A 21,832-nucleotide genomic window follows, 5' to 3' on the forward strand; every position below is an offset into this window, starting at 1 on the left:
TAAGCAACTATGGATGTTTAGCAACTGGAGTTATCCATCAAAACTGTACAAAAGAAGATATAAGGACAATAAGATGCAATTACATTCCAAAAGACATTAACCAAAGTATTTCCAGAGTTCGTGTTCTTGAATTCACAAATAACAGGACAGAAATGATTACGCAGGCAAACTTCAGTTCACCTAACTGGAAAAACGTGGAATATCTTGAATTCGGTGATGAAGACAACCGTCTCTTAGCTCACTTAGATTTTCAAAAAGAATGTTTTCATGGATTAAACAATCTGCAAGAACTTCAACTCCATATTAACTGGCTACAACTTTCCCCGGACGCATTTCTGGGACTAAATTCTGTGAAAACATTGGATTTAAGTGGCAGTGCAAGAATGACATATGAACAAATGAAACAATCATTAAATGGGTCGCACAAACTTCCTGCACTTAAGAAACTAGTCCTAGCACAATGGAATAATCCACGAGGACCATATGCTTTTAACGACTCTTTAATAGAAATTCTTCTGCCACGAAATATTACGTATATTGACGTAAGCAAGTCACAAATAACAATGATCAACTTTACTTCAATTGCTAAAAAACTGAAACATCTTGAGGCTATAAATATGTCATATTCAATAATAGGTGACATTTATTCTAAACATCTCCAACAGAGTGATATTCAACACTTAAAAAGTGTAGACTTTAGCCAGGCTACAATACCAATGCGGTCAATGTCTTTATTTCCAGGTAAAATTGAAATAGCAGACATGAATACCTTAACTAGTAAACTACATCCTTCAAATAAATTCGTGTTTACACCCCACACATTGAATATAAGTGGAATTATTCGTAAATATACGTCTTTATGGCTGAAGAACTGCACAGCTACAATAGACAAAGACTTGCAATGGTACACTAAAGACTTGGTTATACAACAAAACAATTTAAAACGATTAGACGTAAAAGTTATTTGCACTGAATACAATATGTCGTCTTTCCGGCTAGTTGATTTTTCGAAGAACAACATGGAGTACTTGCATCCAAGTTTCTTACACTGCATGCCGAATTTAGAAACAGTCGACTTATCCAAGAACAACCTTTATGTAATGGTTGAAGAGAATTTCTCGCTGTTTGAAAGTATGTTTTCCGAATTGCCCTATATCAAATATATCAGCTTAGCAGCCAATTCTTTAGACACCATTCCTCAGCAATTATTCATAAATAGTAAAATGGTCGAGATAATTGATCTGTCAAGCAATAAACTGCAACAATTGACCTTCACCTTACATAACCTTGAACAACTTCGGATGCTAGACTTGGGAAAGAATAATATACAAAACCTTGATTCTACCTCAATAAGTGTCTTGAGTTCTATCCAAACAGCTATGGGCATGAAGAACAGTTCAACAAAGGTAGTTTTTATGTCAAACCCGATCTCATGCTCAAAATGTGCGACAAAACCATTTCTTAAATGGCTTTTATCAACAAACATTACAGATGTACATTCACAGAACCTAACCTGTACCAATGAAGAAAACCGTCAAGAACTTATCAACGAATCAACTTTGCATCATGTGCAGAAAATATGCACCAGAAAAACAATACTTTTAGCTGGATCTGTTTGTGGTGCTATAATGTTTGTACTTATCATTATTTTAGTAAGTGTTTTATTCTTAAGGAAAAGGCGTGCCCAAAGAATACAAAATCGAGCAAATGTTATTAACCGATTAAGAGAAGGTGATGGTCAGCACGAATTTGTTGCATATTTGGCATATAGCAGTGACGATCAGGATTTCATTACAAAATATGTACTTCAACCACTGCAGGAAAATCTACAACTCATGACGGGTATTGAGCGAGAGCTGATCTGTATAGGAGATAAACATTTACGATTTGGCTTTGACATTCACAGCGAAACTATCCGATGTATAGAAAGATCGTCGGTAGTCATTGTCCTTGTATCAAGAAATTTCTGTACAAGCGAATACTGTCGTAATGAACTTGATGAAGCATACATTAGAAGGAAGCCGATCGTACTCATGTTTAAAGAACAAGTCGAGGAAAATGTGATGATGCCAACCATGAAAGAACTTTATCGTAAAAATGTCAGAATGTTGTGGGCCTTTGAAAATGGCGAGTATGTTCTGAAATCTACATGGGATAACATGTGTACCTCAGTATTAGACCTTGTACAATGTGATGTTTAGAGGGGCACCCCTCAAGATGTTTGTCACTTTTGTCAAACTGGAAAAAAAAAACATTTTTACTTGTAATGAATTGTAAATAAAAAATAAAAATAAATGTGAAATATTTCTTAAAGATCACAAGTTTATCTTTGAAGTCGGAACACTATTTATCAAATACTTTAAGAGATATTAATTTCTATTGTTTCTTTATTTTAACCTTTAGCATGCTAGATAAATTGTCGTCTGCTGGAAATGTCGTCTGCTAAAATTGTGAAGTTCATTCAATTTGCTCCAAAATTGGAAGAAATATTGTCAGAGTAGCAAACAGCTTGGAACCTGATCAGACGCCGATTTAATCGGCGTCTGATCTGGTTCCAAGCTGTTTGCAAAGGCTGTTAAATTCGCCTGCAGCAGGCTAAGGGTTAAGGTGTAAAGCATGATACTTCCTTTCGATTTAATCACAACAGGTAGAGAAGTTATTGATTTAATCACAACAGGTAGAGAAGTTATTGATTTAATCACAACAGGTAGAGAAGTTATTTTACAGAATTATGGAAATACAGTTAATGTAAATATTGTAAAACTAAATCATATCTGTTGTTTTGTTTTATGCTGCCATGGAAACAAAATGGCTGCCATTTTGATAAAATACTGAAATGTTAATAACTTTCTTATTGCTTAGCCGATTTTGAAAATTCTTTCACTGCCTTTAATGATCTAAGAGGATCTTTCAGATGGAATAACTTTCAAACAACATCTCCTTTCCCTTTTATATATCAAATATCTGTTTAGTCTCAAAATACCACAGCCATTACTGATGTGTTTCATACCTCCACAAAACAAAATCTGAAAAGTAGATCCCTCGGAAGCACCGAGAACAATGCAAACAGTGAAAATTGCAGACTGGGTTTGATTGAGTCTGTTCATGAGCAGTAATGGAAAATGCAACACTGCACACGGCCCCTAGCACCCGTTTAAGCAGTATTCAATCTTCAAATCTAAATGAGTTGATATCAATGATCCCGAAGGACCAGAAAATATAAACAACACTGAGATGAAGTCGGGGCGACTTTTTACGGCCGCCACAGAGCACTTAACACCCGCTGTTGTGAAGTAAATAAAATCTGAAAAGTAGATCCCTTGGAAGCACCAAGAACAAGGCAAACAGTGAAAATTGCAGACTTGATTTAATTGAGTCTGTTCATGAGCAATAATGGAAAATGCAACACTGCACATGCCCCCTCTCACCAGCTTAAGCAGTATTCAATCTTCAAATCTGAGTTGAAATCAATGATCCCAAAGGACCAGAAAATATAACAAAACTGAGACGAAGTTGGGGCGACTTTTTACGGCTGCCACACAGCACATAACACCCACTGTTAAAATCTGAAAAGTAGATCCTCGGAAGCCTGAATGAACCCCTCTTTATACACTACGGTGAATTTCCTTCATTAGTCACAGATGTTGGACAAATCTTATCTTATTTAATCATAATAACAGTTTTTGTACTGTTGCAGCAATTCCATGTATAAGTTATACTAGATTCTGTCTGTGGAGGCAGTGTTATTGTCTAAATGTAAAATCAGAGCTGTTTGTAAAACACATAATATGCTCCCATCACCGCCTTTGCAAGGCCACTCGGTATGTTATTTCGAATGCTGTGGTCTTGACAATTGACATAATGATTGGGTTTATTTCCTGAGAGTCCTATGAAATTTGACAGCCATAATCAAATTTCCCAGATATTGATCAGATCGGTTTTAGTTTCATGGTCACTGTGATCTTGATCTTGACATACATTCAACCCAAGCTGCTGCATTATCTTTCATTTGTTTAAGAAGAAATGTACAACAAGATGGCCTGGACACAATTCTGTGGCTCAAACTTTTGTGCTTCAGTAGTGACATGGATGATAACTGGATCATGGATAGATAAGTAGACCAGACATGAAAGCTGAAGTGAATCATTTGTGAACTTTGGTTAGCACAACTTGAACATGGGCTGTGCACATCATCTGTATATTCCATCCCTATTTCATAAATATGCTTCCAATGATTTTAGAATATATCGACCATACAGGAGTCAAACCTTTGACTTTCAGTTGTGACCTTGATCTTTGGCATGTGCAACTGAAATATATGTTCTGCAAATTGTCTTGATGGGTGGAATTCTCATCTCAAGTTATATAAATTTTCTTCATTCTCATCTCAAGTTATATTAATTTTCTTCAAAGTGTTTAGATGATACAGTCCCACAGAAAATCAAAGATCAAACTTTAAGGCCTTTTATTTTACCTCTGCAAAAGGCAACTGAAACAAGAGTTCTGCAGGTTGCCTTTTTGAGGGTTTAAAAGATACAGACTTAACTTTAAAGTCAAGGCTCACACCTGTGATCTTCAATTGTGATCTTGACTTTATGCAGGCATTTATTTCACAAGTTTTATTACCTCTGAGGCATGATTTGTGCTAATAAAACTATGCATGCTTAATTTCATTGCACTTTGAAATTTTGGAAGAAAGAACAAAAGCCCATTTAATATTACTTTTGGTTGACAATAGAAGTGATAGAAAATTAATAGGTAAGCAAAATCGTAAAAATTATTATTACTTGTAGTGACATCTGATAGTCTCTTAATTGGAAGGAAAACATATTGACACAAGTATGACCACAGTTCTATTTTTGTTTAATAAAATCAAACTTGTATTAAAATTGAAATAAATGGGGGAAGTGGTGGTCTAGCGGTTAAGCTGTTGGCTGCTCAACCAGGGTGTTTCGGGTTCGAGCCCTACTGGGGTCAAGATCACGCCTCCTCAGACACCACTACTGGTTTTTCGAGGACGTGGACTATAGAGTAGTTAAGAAAAGCTATAGCTTTCATCACAATTGAGTTAAATCAATTAGTATAAACTAAACTAAATTGCTTCATGTTCTCCCCTTGTTACAACACCATTTGAAACCTAGTCATCAACTTGCAAAACTAGGCATTATGTCTACATGACTACTTTCCTATTTTCACCAACCGATGTTCATATACAGCGCCTTCAAGTGGCTATTTTACACGTCAACTGAAGGTTTCAAAACTGAAACACTGAAGTGTTCCAAAAGTGGTTTGTTTCATGTATTGATAAAAAGCCAACCATTGTATTGTCTAGGAGTACTTAGGAAAACCCAATTTTAAAAGTCATAAATGAAGTTGAAACTACATATGACTCACACTGTAAGTAATTGATTTAATAGTCTTTTATATGCCCCAACAGGAAGATGTATCGAAACTAGGCCTAAATTAACAATGGAAGCAAAATTTTCCTGCTCTCAAGTTTTGCCACACAAAAACAAGTGGTACACAAAGAAATCACATCCTTGATCAATGAGACTTAATAAGATTATTTTTAACTTGCATAAACCTGTTACATCCTATTGTAACACGATCAGGAAGAAATCATAATTTGTTTGTTTACTTGTTTCTGAAATGTTTTTTTTATTCACTCTTGACACAACTTAGGTCATATATCAACTTTGAACTTTCCAGCTTTTAATATAGGCACAAAGTCACTTTGCAACAGTACAAGAACTTTTGAAGTGTATTTCAGTGATATTAGAATGGTGGTCAGTTACACAGCTTTCCAGCATTCTGAACCAAGTATGAATTGTCCTCATACAGAACATAAACTTTTCCGTAACAGTCTAAATATAATTTTTCATATCCTCCATTATGTTAACCTTTACCCTGCTAAATTTCTAAAATAGACTGGTCCATCTTTCAATTTGGGCAGCACCAATTCTTTATCAAAGGAGTGTTCACTGAAAATTTACTGACTGAATGGCGAACAGTGCTGACCATGATCAGCCTGTATGGATTTGCAGGACGGACGTGCAGGCTAATCCTGGTCTGCGCTGGTCGCAAAGGCAGAATCACTTTACACCAGCAGGCTAAAAGTTGATATAAAAAGAATGAGCTAAAGGTCTATGTGAAATTAATTCAACCGTTTTTTTTTTATAAATTTCATCTATCTAACTTTGCAAATATTAGCATTTAATACCTACTTTTCTTCACTATATATTTAAGCAAAAATATATATATATATTTTTTTTTTATCTAACTATACCCTTACCTACCCTTTAGAAAGAGGGCTTTTTTTTATGTCATATATAGAAAATAACGATTTCGACAATATATAATCTCAATAACTAAACAAAAATAGGAAGATAACTTCAGTATGAAAGTTACAGTTGTGTACTAAGAGTTATTCCTGTTTCTAACACGACCAGCAAATAACCTACATACATGTAGAGCAAAATCTGTCTCGGGTTATTCTGCAATAAACCACTCGCGTGCAACGCCATCCAATCCAGGTGCGTAGCATGGTCGTAAAAAGTATTTACCATTTTTTCTAACATTTTTGATACTAGTATGTCGTGTTAGAATCAATATAATAAGTTCCCAAGTGAGATTTATCGTAGAATAACCCTAGTTTTTCGTTCTTATGCGAAACAATATATCACGTAGACCGTACTCATAAGAACTCAAAACTCGGGTTATTCTACGATAAACCACGTTTGGGAACTTATTATTTCTTAATTCATCATAAGGCAAATTTATGTCACCCTTCAGAATACAAAAGTTGATTAAAATATTGATCAATAGTATTTTACCCTTCAGAACACATGAGTTGGGGAAAAAAAAGATAAATAATAAGTTGCCTTTTATATACCATACAATCATAGTAACAAAATCTTGTAATTCAGGCCAATGACCTGAAGCTGGCTAAATGCTAATATTCTTCTGATGTGTGATGTCATTTTTGACAACATTTCACACTGTATTGTCGCATTAAAAAGTTCACTGACATCAATATTTTATATGACTAAATGATTCAAAAACGATCGAGTACTCATTACTGTGTTCAGGTATATAATGAACAATTCATTAAAATGGCAATAATGTGGTTACTAACACACCTAAGCCTTTACTGACACTCATGCTAAGCCCCCTTGCACATCTAGTTTTTGTTTTGCTAATAATAAAGGCATTCCATTGCCATTTCATAAATGCATAATCATCTTTTTAGATCGAACAAAACCCTGTCAGGGCAGAAACAATCCCAAAAGAATTGGGCTTCAGCTAAGTCTTGAAGGATACATGACCATCCTCTTCTTACTACATTTGTACTTAGGGCATTTTTTTTTTATTAAATCGGTGAATAAACATTCAATCATTATATATGCAAAACATTCATATCATAAAAATATAAAGGCATGCCACTGCCCTTTAATAAATGATTAATCATCTTTTTAATTCAAACAAAATACTGTCAGGGCAGAAACAATCAGAACTGGGCTTCAGGTAAGTTTTGAAGGATACTCTTTTACTACTTACGGCATTGTTTGATTATACTGGTGAATAAACATTTAAACATATATACATGCAAAACATTCATACCATAACAAGCAAATTCGATGAATTGGTATCCCCCGCCGAAAGGGTTTGTGGTGAGGAATGGCAAAAAAATATATCCGGCAAAAAGTTAAGGATGTTAATAAGAAGCAAATAATTTCATTAGTCAAAATCAATTTAACAGAAAACAAATGTTTAATTAAAGAGTACATAATAAATGTATGATACTTTGATCCTGACTAAAGAATTTATTTTGAATGGGATATGCTTACTGTAATAAGCTTAGCTTTTAAAATTAAATGCAGTTAATTGAAATATGAGCTTGAAGTTTAACTGGAACGAAATATTGTCTTTGAGTGGTTTGGCACCTGGTGTTGTTGTTTAACATGTACATTTGAACTTAAAAAAACAGATGTCCTTATGAGAACACTGGTTAGATATCTTGAACATGACTGAGGGCAAGGCTTGTGCAGTCAAAACTTAACATGTTGAAGGTTTGAACATTTAAAAAAACAAGAGGGCCATGATGGCCCTATATCGCTCACCTGTTATCATTGCACTTGAGGACAAGAAGGTCCTCAGAAAAAATATCTAAGTCCAAAGGACAGGAACGACTAAGGGAAGAAATTAACCAAAAAGAAAAAAAAATTCTTACAAGGTACAGATATGTCAAAATACACCTGAAAATTGGAGGTACCATCCATGTTGTATCACAGAAAAGTGGTCTTGGTTTTTCCCTACGGCCAATAATAAAAAAGTTACTAAAAACAAGCTATTTATAGTAACGTAAAAGGGAATTAATTAAAAAAAAATGATTGTAAGTTAACAAAAGAAGGATCTGCCAAATAAATCTATTGACATAAATGAAATTTCAGATCAGTATCTTCATTAGTTACAGAGATATACCCATTTTAATTTGAAATAAAGGGAGGTAATTTGACATAAAATCAGTCCATAGTTATCTACCCTGATTGGCTCAGTCCAACTAATGACAATAATGAAATTTCAAATAAGTCCTATAAGTACTTACTGATATAAATCAATATAAATCCAGTTTGATTACAATCAGGGGAGGTAATCAGATATAAACTAACTCTGGAACCTACGAATGGATCTGACTTGTCATGGAATCCAAGATTTATTGTTGTTGAGATATTTTGGAAGTTTGTATCAAATAAAACCATAAATGAAGTCTCTACATGGTGCAAAAGCCAAAATAGCCAACTAGGACCTTTAAGGGCCATAACTCTGGAACCCATGAAGGAATCTGGCCAGTTCAAGAAAGGAACCAAGATCTTGTAGTGATACAAGTTTTGTGCAAGTTTGGTTAAAATCAAATCATAAATGAAGCTGCTATTGTGCAGACAAGGTCAAATAGCTAATTTTGGCCTTTCAGGGGCCATTACTCTGGAATCCATTATGGATCTGGCTGGTTCAAGAAAGGAACCGAGATCTTATGGTGACACAAGTTTTGTGCAAGTTGATTAATTCAAATCATAAATGAAGCTGCTATTGCGCAGACAAGGTCAAAATAGCTAATTCTGGCCCTTTCAGGGGCCATCACTCTGGATCTCATAAGGAAATCTGGCCAGTTCAAGAAAGGAACCAAGATCATATGGTGATACAAGTTGTGTGCAAGTTGGTTTAACAAAATCATAAATGAAGCTGCTATGTGCAGACAAGGTCAAAATAGCTAATTCTGGCCCTTTCAGGGCCATAACTCTGGAACCCATAAAGAATCTGACCAGTTCAAGAAAGGACCAAGATCTTATGGTGATACAAGTTGTGTGCCAGTTTGGTAAATTTCAAATTATAAATAAAGCTGCTACTGTTGCAGACAAGGCCAAAATAGCTAATTTTGGCCCTTCAGGGGCCATAACTCTGGAACCTGTAATGGGATCTGCCAGTTCAAGAAAGGAAACCAAGCTCTTATGGTCGATAAAGTTGTGTGCAAGTTTGGTTAAAATCAATCATAATGAACCACTATCGTGCAGACAAGAAATTGTTGACGCACGAGACGCACGGACGGACTGACGACGGACGAAGGGTGATCACAAAACCTCACCTTGTCACTATATGACAGGTAGCTAAAAAAAACATAAATGAAGTCTCTATATGGCTGCAAAAGCCAAAATAGCCAATTTTGGACCTTTCAGGGGCCATAACTCTGGAACCCATGATGGAATCTGGCCAGTTCAAGAAAGGAACCAAGATCTTGTGGTGATACAAGTTGTGTGCAAGTTTGGTTAAAATCAAATCATAAATGAAGTTGCTATTGTGCAGACAAGGTCAAATAGCTAATTTGGCCCTTTCAGGGGCCATAACTCTGGAACCCATTATGGGATCTGGCGGTTGAAAAAGAGACCAAGATCTTATGGTGACACAAGTTTTGTGCAAGTTTGATTAAATTCAAATCATAAATGAAGCTGCTATTGTGCAGACAAGGTCAAAATAGCTAATTCTGGCCCTTTCAGGGGCCATAACTCTGGAACCCATAATGGAATCTAGCCTGTTCAAGAAAGGAACCAAGATCTTATAGTGATACAAGTTGTGTGCAAGTTTGGTTAAAATCAAATCATAAATGAAGCTGCTATTGTGCAGACAAGGTCAAAATAGCTAACTCTGGAACCCATAATGGAATCTGACCAGTTCAAGAAAGGAACCGAGATCTTATGGTGATACAAGTTGTGTGCCAGTTTGGTAAAAATCAAATCATAAATAAAGCTGCTATTGTGCAGACAAGGTCAAAATAGCTGATTTTGGCCCTTTCAGGGGCCATAACTCTGGAACCCATAATGGGATCTGGCCAGTTCAAGAAAGGAACCGAGATCTTATGGTAATACAAGTTGTGTGCAAGTTTGGTTAAAATAAAATCATAAATGAAACCACTATCGTGCAGACAAGAAATTGTTGACGCACGCACACACGGACTGATGACGGAGGACGGACGAAGGGTGATCAGAAAAGCTCACCTTGTCACTATGTGATAGGTGAGCTAAAAAGAAAAAAAAAATGGAAATATATATATGTATATATATTTATTTTTTAAGGGTGTGGGGGTGCGAGGGAACTGGAGAGGAAACAAAATTTTACATGTTGATTATAAATATTGATGGAAAATTAAAAATGAAAAACAAGAGGGTCATGATGACCCTGGATCGCGCACCAGAGTAATATGAGCTACATGTTTCTAATGTCAAACTGATGATTTTTAGAAATTTTTTGGAAGATTTTCCGATGTACAATCAAGTAACCCCTGGGGCGGGGCCAATTTAACCCCGGGGGTCATGATTTGAACAAAGTTTGTAAAAGTCTACTAGGAAATGTTACATATCAAATATCTAAGATCTAGGCCTTCTGGTTTATTTTTAGCAAATTTATGAAGTTTCCTATGTACAATCAAGTAACCCTGGGGCTGGGTCAATTTGACCCTGGGGGTCAAGATTTGAACCAATTTGTTAAGAGGTCCACTAGCAATGCTACATGTCAAATATCTAAGCTCTAGGCCTTCTGGTTTATTTTTAGAAAATTTTGAAGATTTTCCAATGTACAATCAGTAACCCTGGGCGGGGCCAATTTTACCCCGGGGGTCATGATTGAACAAAGTTTGTAGAAGTCTACTAGGAAATGTTACATATCAAATATCTAAGATCTAGGCCTTCTGGTTTATTTTAGCAAATTTATGAAGATTTCCCTATGTACAATCAAGTAACCCTGGGCTGGGTCAATTTGACCTGGGGGTCAAGATTTGAAACCAATTTTGTAGAGGTCCACTAGGCAATGCTACATGTGAAATATCTAAGCTCTAGGCCTTCTGGTTTATTTTAGAAAATTTTGAAGATTTTTCTATGTACAATCAAGTAACCTATGGGCTGGGTCAATTGACCCGGGGGTCATGATTTGAACAAATTTGTAGAAGTCTATAGGCAATGCTACATGTCAAATATCTAAGATCTAGGCCTTCTAGTTTATTTATAGAAATTTTTGAAGATTTTTCTATGTAAAATCAAGTGACCCTGGAGCGGGTCAATTTTGACCCAGTTGTCATGATTTGAATAAATTTTGTAGAGGTCCACTAGGCAATGCTACATGTGAAATATCTAAGCTCTAGGCCTTCTGGTTTATTTTATAAGAAAATTTTTAATATTTTCCTAAGTAAAATCAAGTGACCCCTGGGGCTGGGTCAATTTTGACCCCAGGGGTCATGATTTGAACAAATTTTGTAGAGGTCCACTAGGCAATGCTACATGTCAAATATCTAAGCTCTAGGCGTTCTGGTTTATTTTTAGAAAATTTGAAGATTTTTCTATGTACATAAGTAACCTCATGGGGCGGGGTCATTTTGACCCTGGGGGAGTCATGATTTGAACAAATTTTGTAGAAGTCTATTAGGCAATGCTACATGTCGAATACTAAGATCTGCGCCTTCTGGTTTATTTTTAGAAAATTTTTGAAGATTTTTCTATGTAAATCAAGTGACCCCTGAAGCGGGGTCACTTTTGACCCGGGGGTCATGATTTGAACAAATTTTGTAGAGGTCCACTAGGAAATGCTACATGTAAATATCTAAGCTCTAGGCCTTCTGGTTTATTTTGAGAAAATTTTGAAGAATTTCCTATGTAAAATCAAGTGACCCCTGGGGCAGGGTCAATTTGACCCTGGGGTCATGATTTGAACAAATTTTGTAGAGGTCTACTAGGTAATGCTACATGTGAAATATCTAAGCTCTAGGCCTTCTGGTTTATTTTTAGAAAATTTTTGAAGATTTTCCTATGTAAAATCAAGTGACCCATGGGGCGGGTCAATTTGAACCCGGGGTCATGATTTGAATAATTTTAGTAGAGGTCCACTAGGCAATGCTACAAGTCAAATATCTAAGCTCTAGGGCTTTTGGTTTTTGAGAAGAAGATTTTTAAAGATTTTCCTATGTAAAATCAATTGCCCCTGGGGCGGGGTCAATTTTGACCCCGGGGTCACCCCAGGTGACCAAGGCAAGTGGGCGACCAGGTGTGGGTGCGCAACTTCACATGTTTATAATAAATGTTCACAGAAAATAATGAAAGAAATTTAATGAAATTCTGCCAAATGGCAAGTTTGTTATGTACAAATATGTGGATTTTTAGACAATTAAAGGGCAATAACTCTGCAGTTACAAAAGAAATCCACACGAAATTGTGTGTGCACAACCACATTATAGTGCTCTAAATTCTGTTAAAGTTTCATAGTTCAAGGTCAAATATATCAAAAGTTATGATGCAGAAATTGCCATATTTATAGTACCCTATATAGTTAACACTAGAAACTTCTAAGGGCCATAACTCTGGTGTTACCTGGGCAATCTGACTGAAACTTGAAGTTTTAAATAAATATTCCCAACCATTTCCTAGATATGGCTCCGGACGGACGGACGGACAACGCCAAAACTATATCCCTCCGACTTTCGTCGGGGGATAAAAATATAAACTGCTTTGATATTGGACCTTTTAATATACTAAGAAATCATTCACTTGTGGATAGAACTTTTGCACTTTTAGCTCGAAGGCTATTTCCTTGAGATAGGAATTCATGGATTTCGTCTTTTAAACTAAAAGGGATTTTTGTTTGTTTGGATTTAACCCTCATCATGCTGGACACTAATGATTCTGCCTTTGCGACCAGTGTAGATCATGATCAGCCTGCATATCCATGCAGTCTGATCAAGATCTGCACTGTTCACCATTCAGTCAGGATCTTTTTGGTAGACACCCCTATTAACAGTTAATGGTTCTGTCCAAATTGAAAGATGGACAAGTTCGTTACAGAAATTTAGCTGGGTAAGGGTTAATTTGTTGGATCGAAGCAACCATGAAACAGATGATAATTTTGTTCCCTATGAATATCAATGATTTCACAGTAAGGCCTTTACAACAAATGGAATAGAATATATTCACAAATTAATTTATACAGTATATTTATGCCAGTTTAAAGTCTATCTAAGATATTTTATTTTTGAAAGTTCTTCATAGTGAAAATTTATATACCATTTATGAATTTCAATTACAAATAATTATAAACACTGCTGAAACATGTGCATCTGACTGGTCAAGAGTGCTGCACTGGCCAATCAAAAGAAAAACTTACCACATGATCAACTTAAATTGACAGCCAACCATGTTGTTTTCATGATGGGAAAAGAGACATAACTGTGAATATGGATAAAACATTGTGGGTATATAATTTAACAATTTCGGCCAATCTGTAGATTTTCTGACCTACCAGAAGATCATATTACAAAACTAAATGTTGACTGAAACGTATCTAAAATCATATTATAAACAAAACTCACATCTTCATCTTCTTTGACAAGAAATCCCTCGTCATAAATCTGTCCTCCCTGTTCCGCATAGAAACACGTTCTATCCAGCAATACACCACATTCCTGACCGGTTGTAACCGACTCTACAAACTCTTTGTTGTGTCGTAGGGCTATCACTTTACCAGTACAAGATTCGAATGCTGTAACAGAATAATTTCATATCAAAGTTGATGCACTAACTGTAGTTAAGTGAGAAATACAAAGCAATGTTACCAGAAGTGTGATACTATAAACATAATAAGTAAACAGACATTTCCAAACCATCTTAGAGTATTTTTCAACAAATTATCTGAATTTTTACAAGAACAATTATATTAATCTGTATCTTTATTGAAATACAATATCTTTAAAAGAATTTCCAGTTCAAAATCCCTATTCTCCAAAAGTCAAGTGAAGTTTAGTACAAGGGAAGTTATAACTGATGATCTTACTATGAAAAATTTCAGGACCTAATGTGTTGCTACATTTCATTACACCAATAAAAAGATTTGGTAGCAGAGATGTTTTGACAATAAGCACTTCCCTATTTAATAGTCTTTTCTTTACGCGAGTTTGTCAAGGCCATGTGGGTACGGACACTCAAGTGTGCGAATCAGCTATAGTAACAGCCAAAGAATCAAGGAAAAGTACAAAATACAAAATCATATAGAAATTGATGAGTGATGTTAAGGTCTCTTACAACCTTCAATACTGTAAACTCGTAATTTATTTTCACTGTATTTACTAACAATTCATATACTTGCAAAAATGCTATCATTGTTATGAACAGTCCTACATGTTTAACCTTTTGCCTGCTAGCAGCACTTGATTCTGCCTTTGCGACCAGTGCAGACGAAGATCAGCCTGTACATCCTTTCAAGCTCATCTTGGTCTGCACTGGTCGCTATTCTGTCAGCAAATTCTCAGTGAACACCCATTCGAACAATAAATAAAACTGCCCATATTGAATGATAGATCAGTTGATTCTAGAAATTTACCTGAAACTCACTAAGTAAAAACGATTTTTACAGATAGCGCCTTTATACAGACCGTTAAAAAAAAAGGACATACAGTAATCTTGTTCTAAACTATCCGCAACATACAAGGACGGATTTCAGAGTTTACAAATTGGCCACTTATCACAAATATTCTACCAAATGAACATTTTCTTATTTTAAAGACAGCAAACTCGAGAAAGTATCTGATTTTACAGAAGACTATTCTGACTTACTGTAATTGCCATTTTCATCAGCAGTGTAATTATATTTTGGTAAGTCGTCTGTCGGTGGGACTCCACGTTTCTGAAGGTCACTTATGGCATGTACGTTCAAGTTGATTTCATCATTGCGGACACCTCCAGCACCTTGGGACAACTCCTATAACAGAAATAATATATGCTTTTATGCAATTATTTGCATAACCTTTTAGACGGTCTTTGTGTGTGTGTGTTTGTGTAATGGGGGGGGGGGGGGGCGGCGGGAGAGAAGAAGGGGGGGGGGGCGGGAGAGAAGAAGGGGAGGGGGAGCCTCATTAAGAAATATCTGCTCCTGGTTCAAGTCATTGATTTAATGGCAAATGCAAGAAAATTTATTAAAAATGATTGTATATCCTGAGAAACAGTAGGATATTTTCAAACTTTGGGACACAAATACTATCATTAGTTACTACCCTGAAATTTCTGTTAAGATTTTCAGTCACCTTGACACAGAACTGTCATTCACGTCTTTCTAACTTCAATGGTGAAGGAAAACCCTAGATGCACCTGGGTAGAACCACCTGTGTTTTTTTTTAAGTCAACTTGATAGCTTCCACACATCACAAAATTTTATCATCTAATGAGGGTTTCAATTTATGTATTTTGTTGGGTTTAACGTAGCACCGACACAATTATAGGTCATATGGCGACCTTCCAGCTTTGATGGTGGAGGAAGACCCCAGGTGTCCCTCCGTGCATTATTCATCACGAGCGGGCACTTTGGTAGAACCACCGACCTTCCATAAGCTGGATGGTTTCCTCACATGAAGAACTCAACGCCACGTGTGAGGCTCAAACCCAGATCGATGAGGGGCAAGTGATTTGAAGTCAGTGACCTTAACCACTCAGCCACGGAGGTCCCATGAGGGTTTCAAACATACACCGCAGAGGGACAAGTGATTTTTATAACTCGTCTTTACAAGCCTTTTATTCATAGGGAATCTTTAATGAGTATTATATATTCTATCAAAACCTCACCTGTGACCTTTTCTTTGCCTCCTCATAGGCATCCATATCTATACTTAGTTTTCTCTCCTCTGCCATTAGTGAGGTCAGGTCCACTGGGAATCCATATGTGTCATACAGTCTCCATGCTACATCCCCCGGCAAAACATTGGTATCCCCTAGTTTGTTAATGGTACGTTCCAACAAACGTTTACCACGTGACAGGGTCTTCAGGAACTGCTGTTCTTCTTCATTAATAATTGACTTTACCTGAAATTGGAAGTTCCAATACAAGTCTATTTCTTTTTATACTAGCTTACATAGTTTCCTACACTAATCAACTCGATACTTATTATCAACTCAATACTTATTATGAGTGCAAGAAAGTCTACTCTACATTGAAACTCATCCGTTTATATAAATTACTAGTTATTCCTGTAAATCCAGAACAAAAAGAATTTTTGTTCATATTAACATTACGTACATTATGAAGACACAAAAAATCTGGACCTATCTGGCATTTTATTAATGTATGGAATTTTTCAGGGCTTTTAAAATATCTTAAGTTGATATTAGAGGTAATTCAGTGGCTACAAGCAATCTTGCTGCTATTTTGACTGATAAAAGCCAAAGGGTTCTCTAATCATTCACTGCCAATAGTTTTCAGTCTTAATGTCACTGTGACCTTGACCACTGACCTAGTTATTAAGCAGAAATGGTTTTCAGACTCAGGTCACTGTGACCTTTGGCTTCCTAACTAATACCAATAGGCTGGCCATACCCAATCATTCTTTAAAGATAATTACTGTAAGCCTAAGATTTATCAAGTAAATGACTGAAGACCAAATGGCCGACAGACAGACAGATTGTTTGTTTTGGGTTTGATGCAGTTTTTCAACAGTACATCAGTTACGTAACGGCGGGTAGTAACCAGTTACCAATACAAACCTGCAAGTAACTGCCAACTTCCCCACATAAATCAGAGGGGGAGGACAAATGATTTTAGACACAATGTCTTTCATCAAGTCATTATGGAGAACAAATAAACAGATAGACATACATGAGTAAAATAATATATCCTCTCTACTTCAAAGGTCGGCAAAATAAAAGAGATAATGTGTTACATTTAGCTTTCTTTATAGACATAATAACTCTTCCACGTGTTTTTAAAAGCTATTTTCTTGACTTTGGTTTTGAATTTTTTATTTTGTATTGGATTCAGAGTCACAATGACATGACTAGATCAAATGGTGACTTTTTGAGCTTTTAATGGTAAAGGAATAACCAAAGCACCTGTCTGAGCGTCGATTCTGGCATGGGTAGGCACCAACCAGTAGAACCACCAACCTTCTGTGAACCAGCTGTATGGCTCCCTCACATGCATGATTCTACACATAAAGTGAGGTTTCGAACCCACTTTGCTGAAGAGCAAGTAATTTGAAGTCAACTACCTTCACCACTTCTCCACAGGGGTCTCATGACTCTGGTTTTAATTATCCTCCTCGGACAAGAAGCAAAACAGACTAGTTACATATGGAACAGATGTCAATTCATATAACCTCACTTTGCAACAATCTTACCTCCTCTGGATCTTTGGTGACTTCAGGGAAAGCACCTCCTAACAGAGTAACAACTGTATCAACCATTGAGGCAAAGAATCCTGGTTTAGCTCCTAGTTTTTCTGAAGCATACCTCACAGCTCTACGTAATACTCTCCTCAACACATATCTATAAATAGAACATAAATTTATGCTCAACACATCATAGAAATTTTGGCAAGAAATTTTGTGCTTCTTAAAAAGGAGACAATTTAATTTATTGCAAAGAAGAAAAATATTTCAATAGAATAAAAGGTAAATCCTAAGAACACCACGTTGTTAGTTGACTTGCCAGTCTTCTTGACATCTGCACAACTGTTTGTGTGAAAGGTCTCCACAATTAACAGCTTCCCTGTATCAGAAGTAGAGGACCAATAAATCCTAACTAAACTGTCTTAAAATGTAATAACATTAAGTTCATAAAAAAAAATCAAAACCTAAATAGTATCAAGACCACAGGGTGTTCCTCATTTCATTTCACCTGGAGAACAGATTCATTCAAACAGAGTCTGAAATTATTATGGTTGGTCTACTCTACACTTCAAAGGGATATTTTTCTTGATCTTATTAGCTATCAAAAATAAAAGGTAAGAGTAGATTTCCAGGAAACAACCCCCGAAACACAGGAGTCTTTGTCATAAAAATCTCCATATTCTTTGACTCAGTGCTGATATATTTTATTGTCCTTTGGGATGATGGAGTATATTTGATAAAACTGCTTTTAAGTCTGTTCTAGGGTACTGCACATTCCATTAACTCCCATGAACAGATTTAATCAAACTGTATGTGTGCTCAGGAAAATGTCTTTTTCAACAATTTTTCAGTGATAGAAACTTTGATGTCTACTTGTAGCAGTGTGCACAATGCCCGTCTTTATATTGCTGCTTCAATGGATCTTTATAGTGCTGCCTCAACTGAGTATCATCCATAGACATGTGACACCCCACCCAGTAACACTGCCTGCCCGCTTAGCTCAATAGGTAGAGCACTGGTCTACGGATCGCAGGGTCGTGAGTTTGATTCCCGGGCGGGACGTATGTTCTCTGTGACTATTTGATGACAGACATTGTGTCTAAAATCATTCGTCCTCCACCTCTGATTCATGTGGGGAAGTTGGCAGTTACTTGCGGAGAACAGGTTTGTACTGATACAGATTCCAGGTAACACTATAAGGTAAGCACTGTATCTAACGGTCGAAAGGTCGTGAGTTGAAATCCGGCGGGACGTTATGTCTCTGTGACTATAGTGCAGACTTATGTGTCAACAATCATTCAGTCTTCAACCTTGATTCATGTGGGGATTGCATTACTTCAGAACGTGACGCGATCCGAACACTAGTAGTTAACTCCCATTATTACAAACTGTGAAAATGGCGTTAAACCCAAACAAACAAACAAAACCAGTTACATAAACTGATACCAAGCTAACAAGTCCTAGAACTATCCTTATGCTGAGCACAAAGCGAGGAAGCCACCAGTACCATTCCTCAGGTCTTTGATCATATGATGCAGCCAGGGACAAACACACAACCTCCTTCACTCAAACTAGGCTACCAAGGCATTTTTAAATGAAACTGAGTGTGCTAATGTTTCACTTTGATGCTTCAAAAGCATCTTCTTGAATAGTTTACATTGTTTATTTACATACCCTCTGCCTGTATTATCTGGTCGTCCACCATCTGAGAGAGCTATCGTCAATGTTCTGGCATGATCAGCTAAAACACGGTACGCCATATCAATACCGTCAACATCATCAGCTCCAACCTTACCTTCATAAGGTCTGCAACCTGTGTTCTGTGAGTTTAAATAACATGGTAAACACATCCATGCTGAAATTCATTATGGTCTCAACGCATTCTGAGGTAAGGTATGTAGGTCAAGCATTCTGAGGTAAGGTATGTAGGTCAAGCATTCTGAGGTAAGGTATGTAGGTCAAGCATTCTGAGGTAAGGTATGTAGGTCAAGCATTCTGAGGTAAGGTATGTAGGTCAAGCATTCTGAGGTAAGGTATGTAGGTCAAGCATTCTCAAGGTACTTGGTAAAACAGTTTTTGTTTGAAGTCAATGTGAGCTTGACTTCTGACCCAAAGACTTCAAAATCAATGGGAAATGTGAACAACAAGATGCAGGAACATGGGTCAAAGCATTCTTTTGTTCTTGAGCAGAAACGAAATTGCTTATAAACAGATGGATGAAAAGTGCGATTATAAAATTCATCCATTTGAGCGTATAAAAAACTAAAATGAGATGAAAAGAGTTTTGAAATGGTTAAAGAATTACTGACCTAAAGTTTCTAAAATACAATCAAACTCTAACCCTTCCAGAGCCAGACAGCACTCTTTTTTGCAGGTTGTCTTTAATGAGTGGTTAAAATTCACTTTGAATGTTTAAATTCTAATTAAAATTTCTGGTCTTTAAAGCCATGCAGTGTGTTCTTCAGTATATTTTACTTTTAAAATGTGTGCCTTAAAATGACAGGTACATGAAGAGATTAATTACCAAGTATTTCATAACTAGGACAGTTGTACAGTTTCATGTTAAATTGCAGTTCAATGCCTGAGCTGGGGAAAATGTTATCAAACTTAGTATGGACACCAGTCTCAGAACACCAGCATCTGATTGGCTGTTTCTAAGCACAATTTTTAAATTGACCAATGGCAAACTTGCATTCTAAGACTGGTATTCAAATCCAAATTTTTATAGGTTTAAATAACTAACCTTTTGTATAAATTCAAACAGTGGCATAAACATGTCTGTATCATAGTTGGACTTTTTCCTCTGGATCACAGACACCAATCGTTCCAAGCCCATACCACAATCAACATGACCCTTTGGGAGAAGTTTCAGTTCTGTCTCAGACTCCCTGTCAAAAATAATTTATGGAATTAAATTCTAAATAACAAATTACACTGTATAATTTGGTGAAAACTTTTAATCTCTTTCAGTTTAAAACACAACCATCACAATGTGTTTTTATTACATCAAAATATAACAGTTTTTTTCATCAGATTACATTAAAACATTATCAGGCATCTCTAAACATTTATTGTATTTATAAATGATTTAAATTAAAAAAGAAATATTCATTATACATCAAACCTGTCAAGTCTTTGACTTACTGATTTTTGAAACTAGGGTTCTGGATGATGGTCCATATTTGGAACTGTCTTGGTGAAAATCACAGTTACTCATATTTTGAATACAAATATATATATCATGATTTCAATGCATATATGAGCCGCACCATGAAAAAACCAAAATAGGGGCTTTGCGACCAGCATGTATCCAGACCAGACTGTGCATCCGCACAGTCTGGTCAGGATACATGCTGTTCGCTAACAGTTTCTCTAATTGCAATAGACTTTGAAAGCGAACAGCATGGATCCTGACCAAACTGTGCAAATGTGCAGATTTGTCTGGATCCATGCTGGTCGCAAAGTCACTATGTTGATTTTCTCATGGCACAGCTCATATACACTTTTAAAAGGTTGTAAATACTGCTTGATATGGATGGAATACATTTAAATTTGTGGTAAATGGGCAGGTAAAGCCATTTATATGTTCAAATCAAACGTCAATTGTGAAATACCCTAAAAAAGCACTATAATTTGTTCCCTGCATTTTCAAAGCCTCAGTGAACTTTCTTACCTGTTATACTGTATGAACACAAGATTCCAGACTTCCAAAACATCAGGAACATCCATGTTGACCAAGTCACGAGCATCACGCCCACCAATCCTGTCATAATGGATCTCTGTGCAGGGACCGCATGGTCCTACCTCACCCATCTCCCAGAAATTGTCTTTCATTCCAAATGGCATAACACGTTCTGCAGGAATCCTTATAAAATAGATTTCAAGAATACCTTTGTATTTTTTGTGTTAAAACATTTACTTATTTTCCAACAGGAAAAACAGTTACCAATGTTACTAACAGTCATAAAATTCTGTGCCAATGTTTAACAATCTGAAACCTGCAAGCATAAAATAATTGTTTTCTGTGAGAAATCAATGACATTCAAGACGTTTCATATTGTATAACCCTAATAAGTAAAGTCTTTAGTCCTAAAACTACTTCAACCCAATAATACACAGGTTTGACTCCTGAACTGCGTAGTACCAAAGATA

General features: G+C 36.2%; 1 protein-coding gene and 1 long non-coding RNA gene across 3 annotated transcripts in view; one reads left to right on the plus strand and one right to left on the minus strand.

The window, feature by feature from the left end:
* The window catches only part of LOC123548805 (alanine--tRNA ligase, cytoplasmic-like), a 104,335-nt gene that overhangs the window by 76,224 nt on the left and 6,279 nt on the right, over positions 1-21,832 (minus strand). For both annotated transcript variants that reach the window (XM_045336349.2, XM_045336348.2), the window contains exons 5-11: positions 21,354-21,545; positions 20,424-20,568; positions 19,355-19,500; positions 17,690-17,837; positions 16,143-16,379; positions 15,141-15,285; positions 13,901-14,070 (exon numbers count right to left, since the gene is read on the minus strand). In XM_045336349.2, coding sequence (XP_045192284.2) covers positions 13,901-14,070; positions 15,141-15,285; positions 16,143-16,379; positions 17,690-17,837; positions 19,355-19,500; positions 20,424-20,568; positions 21,354-21,545 — 1,183 coding nt within the window. The remainder of the gene's footprint in view (positions 1-13,900; positions 14,071-15,140; positions 15,286-16,142; positions 16,380-17,689; positions 17,838-19,354; positions 19,501-20,423; positions 20,569-21,353; positions 21,546-21,832) is intronic.
* On the plus strand, positions 2,603-2,768 carry LOC128557773 (uncharacterized). Its single transcript, XR_008371372.1, has 2 exons — positions 2,603-2,647; positions 2,678-2,768. It is a non-coding gene; the product is annotated as an uncharacterized LOC128557773 (long non-coding RNA).

Source organism: Mercenaria mercenaria, chromosome 6, assembly GCF_021730395.1.
Source record: "Mercenaria mercenaria strain notata chromosome 6, MADL_Memer_1, whole genome shotgun sequence".
Taxonomy (NCBI): Eukaryota; Metazoa; Mollusca; class Bivalvia; order Venerida; family Veneridae; genus Mercenaria; species Mercenaria mercenaria.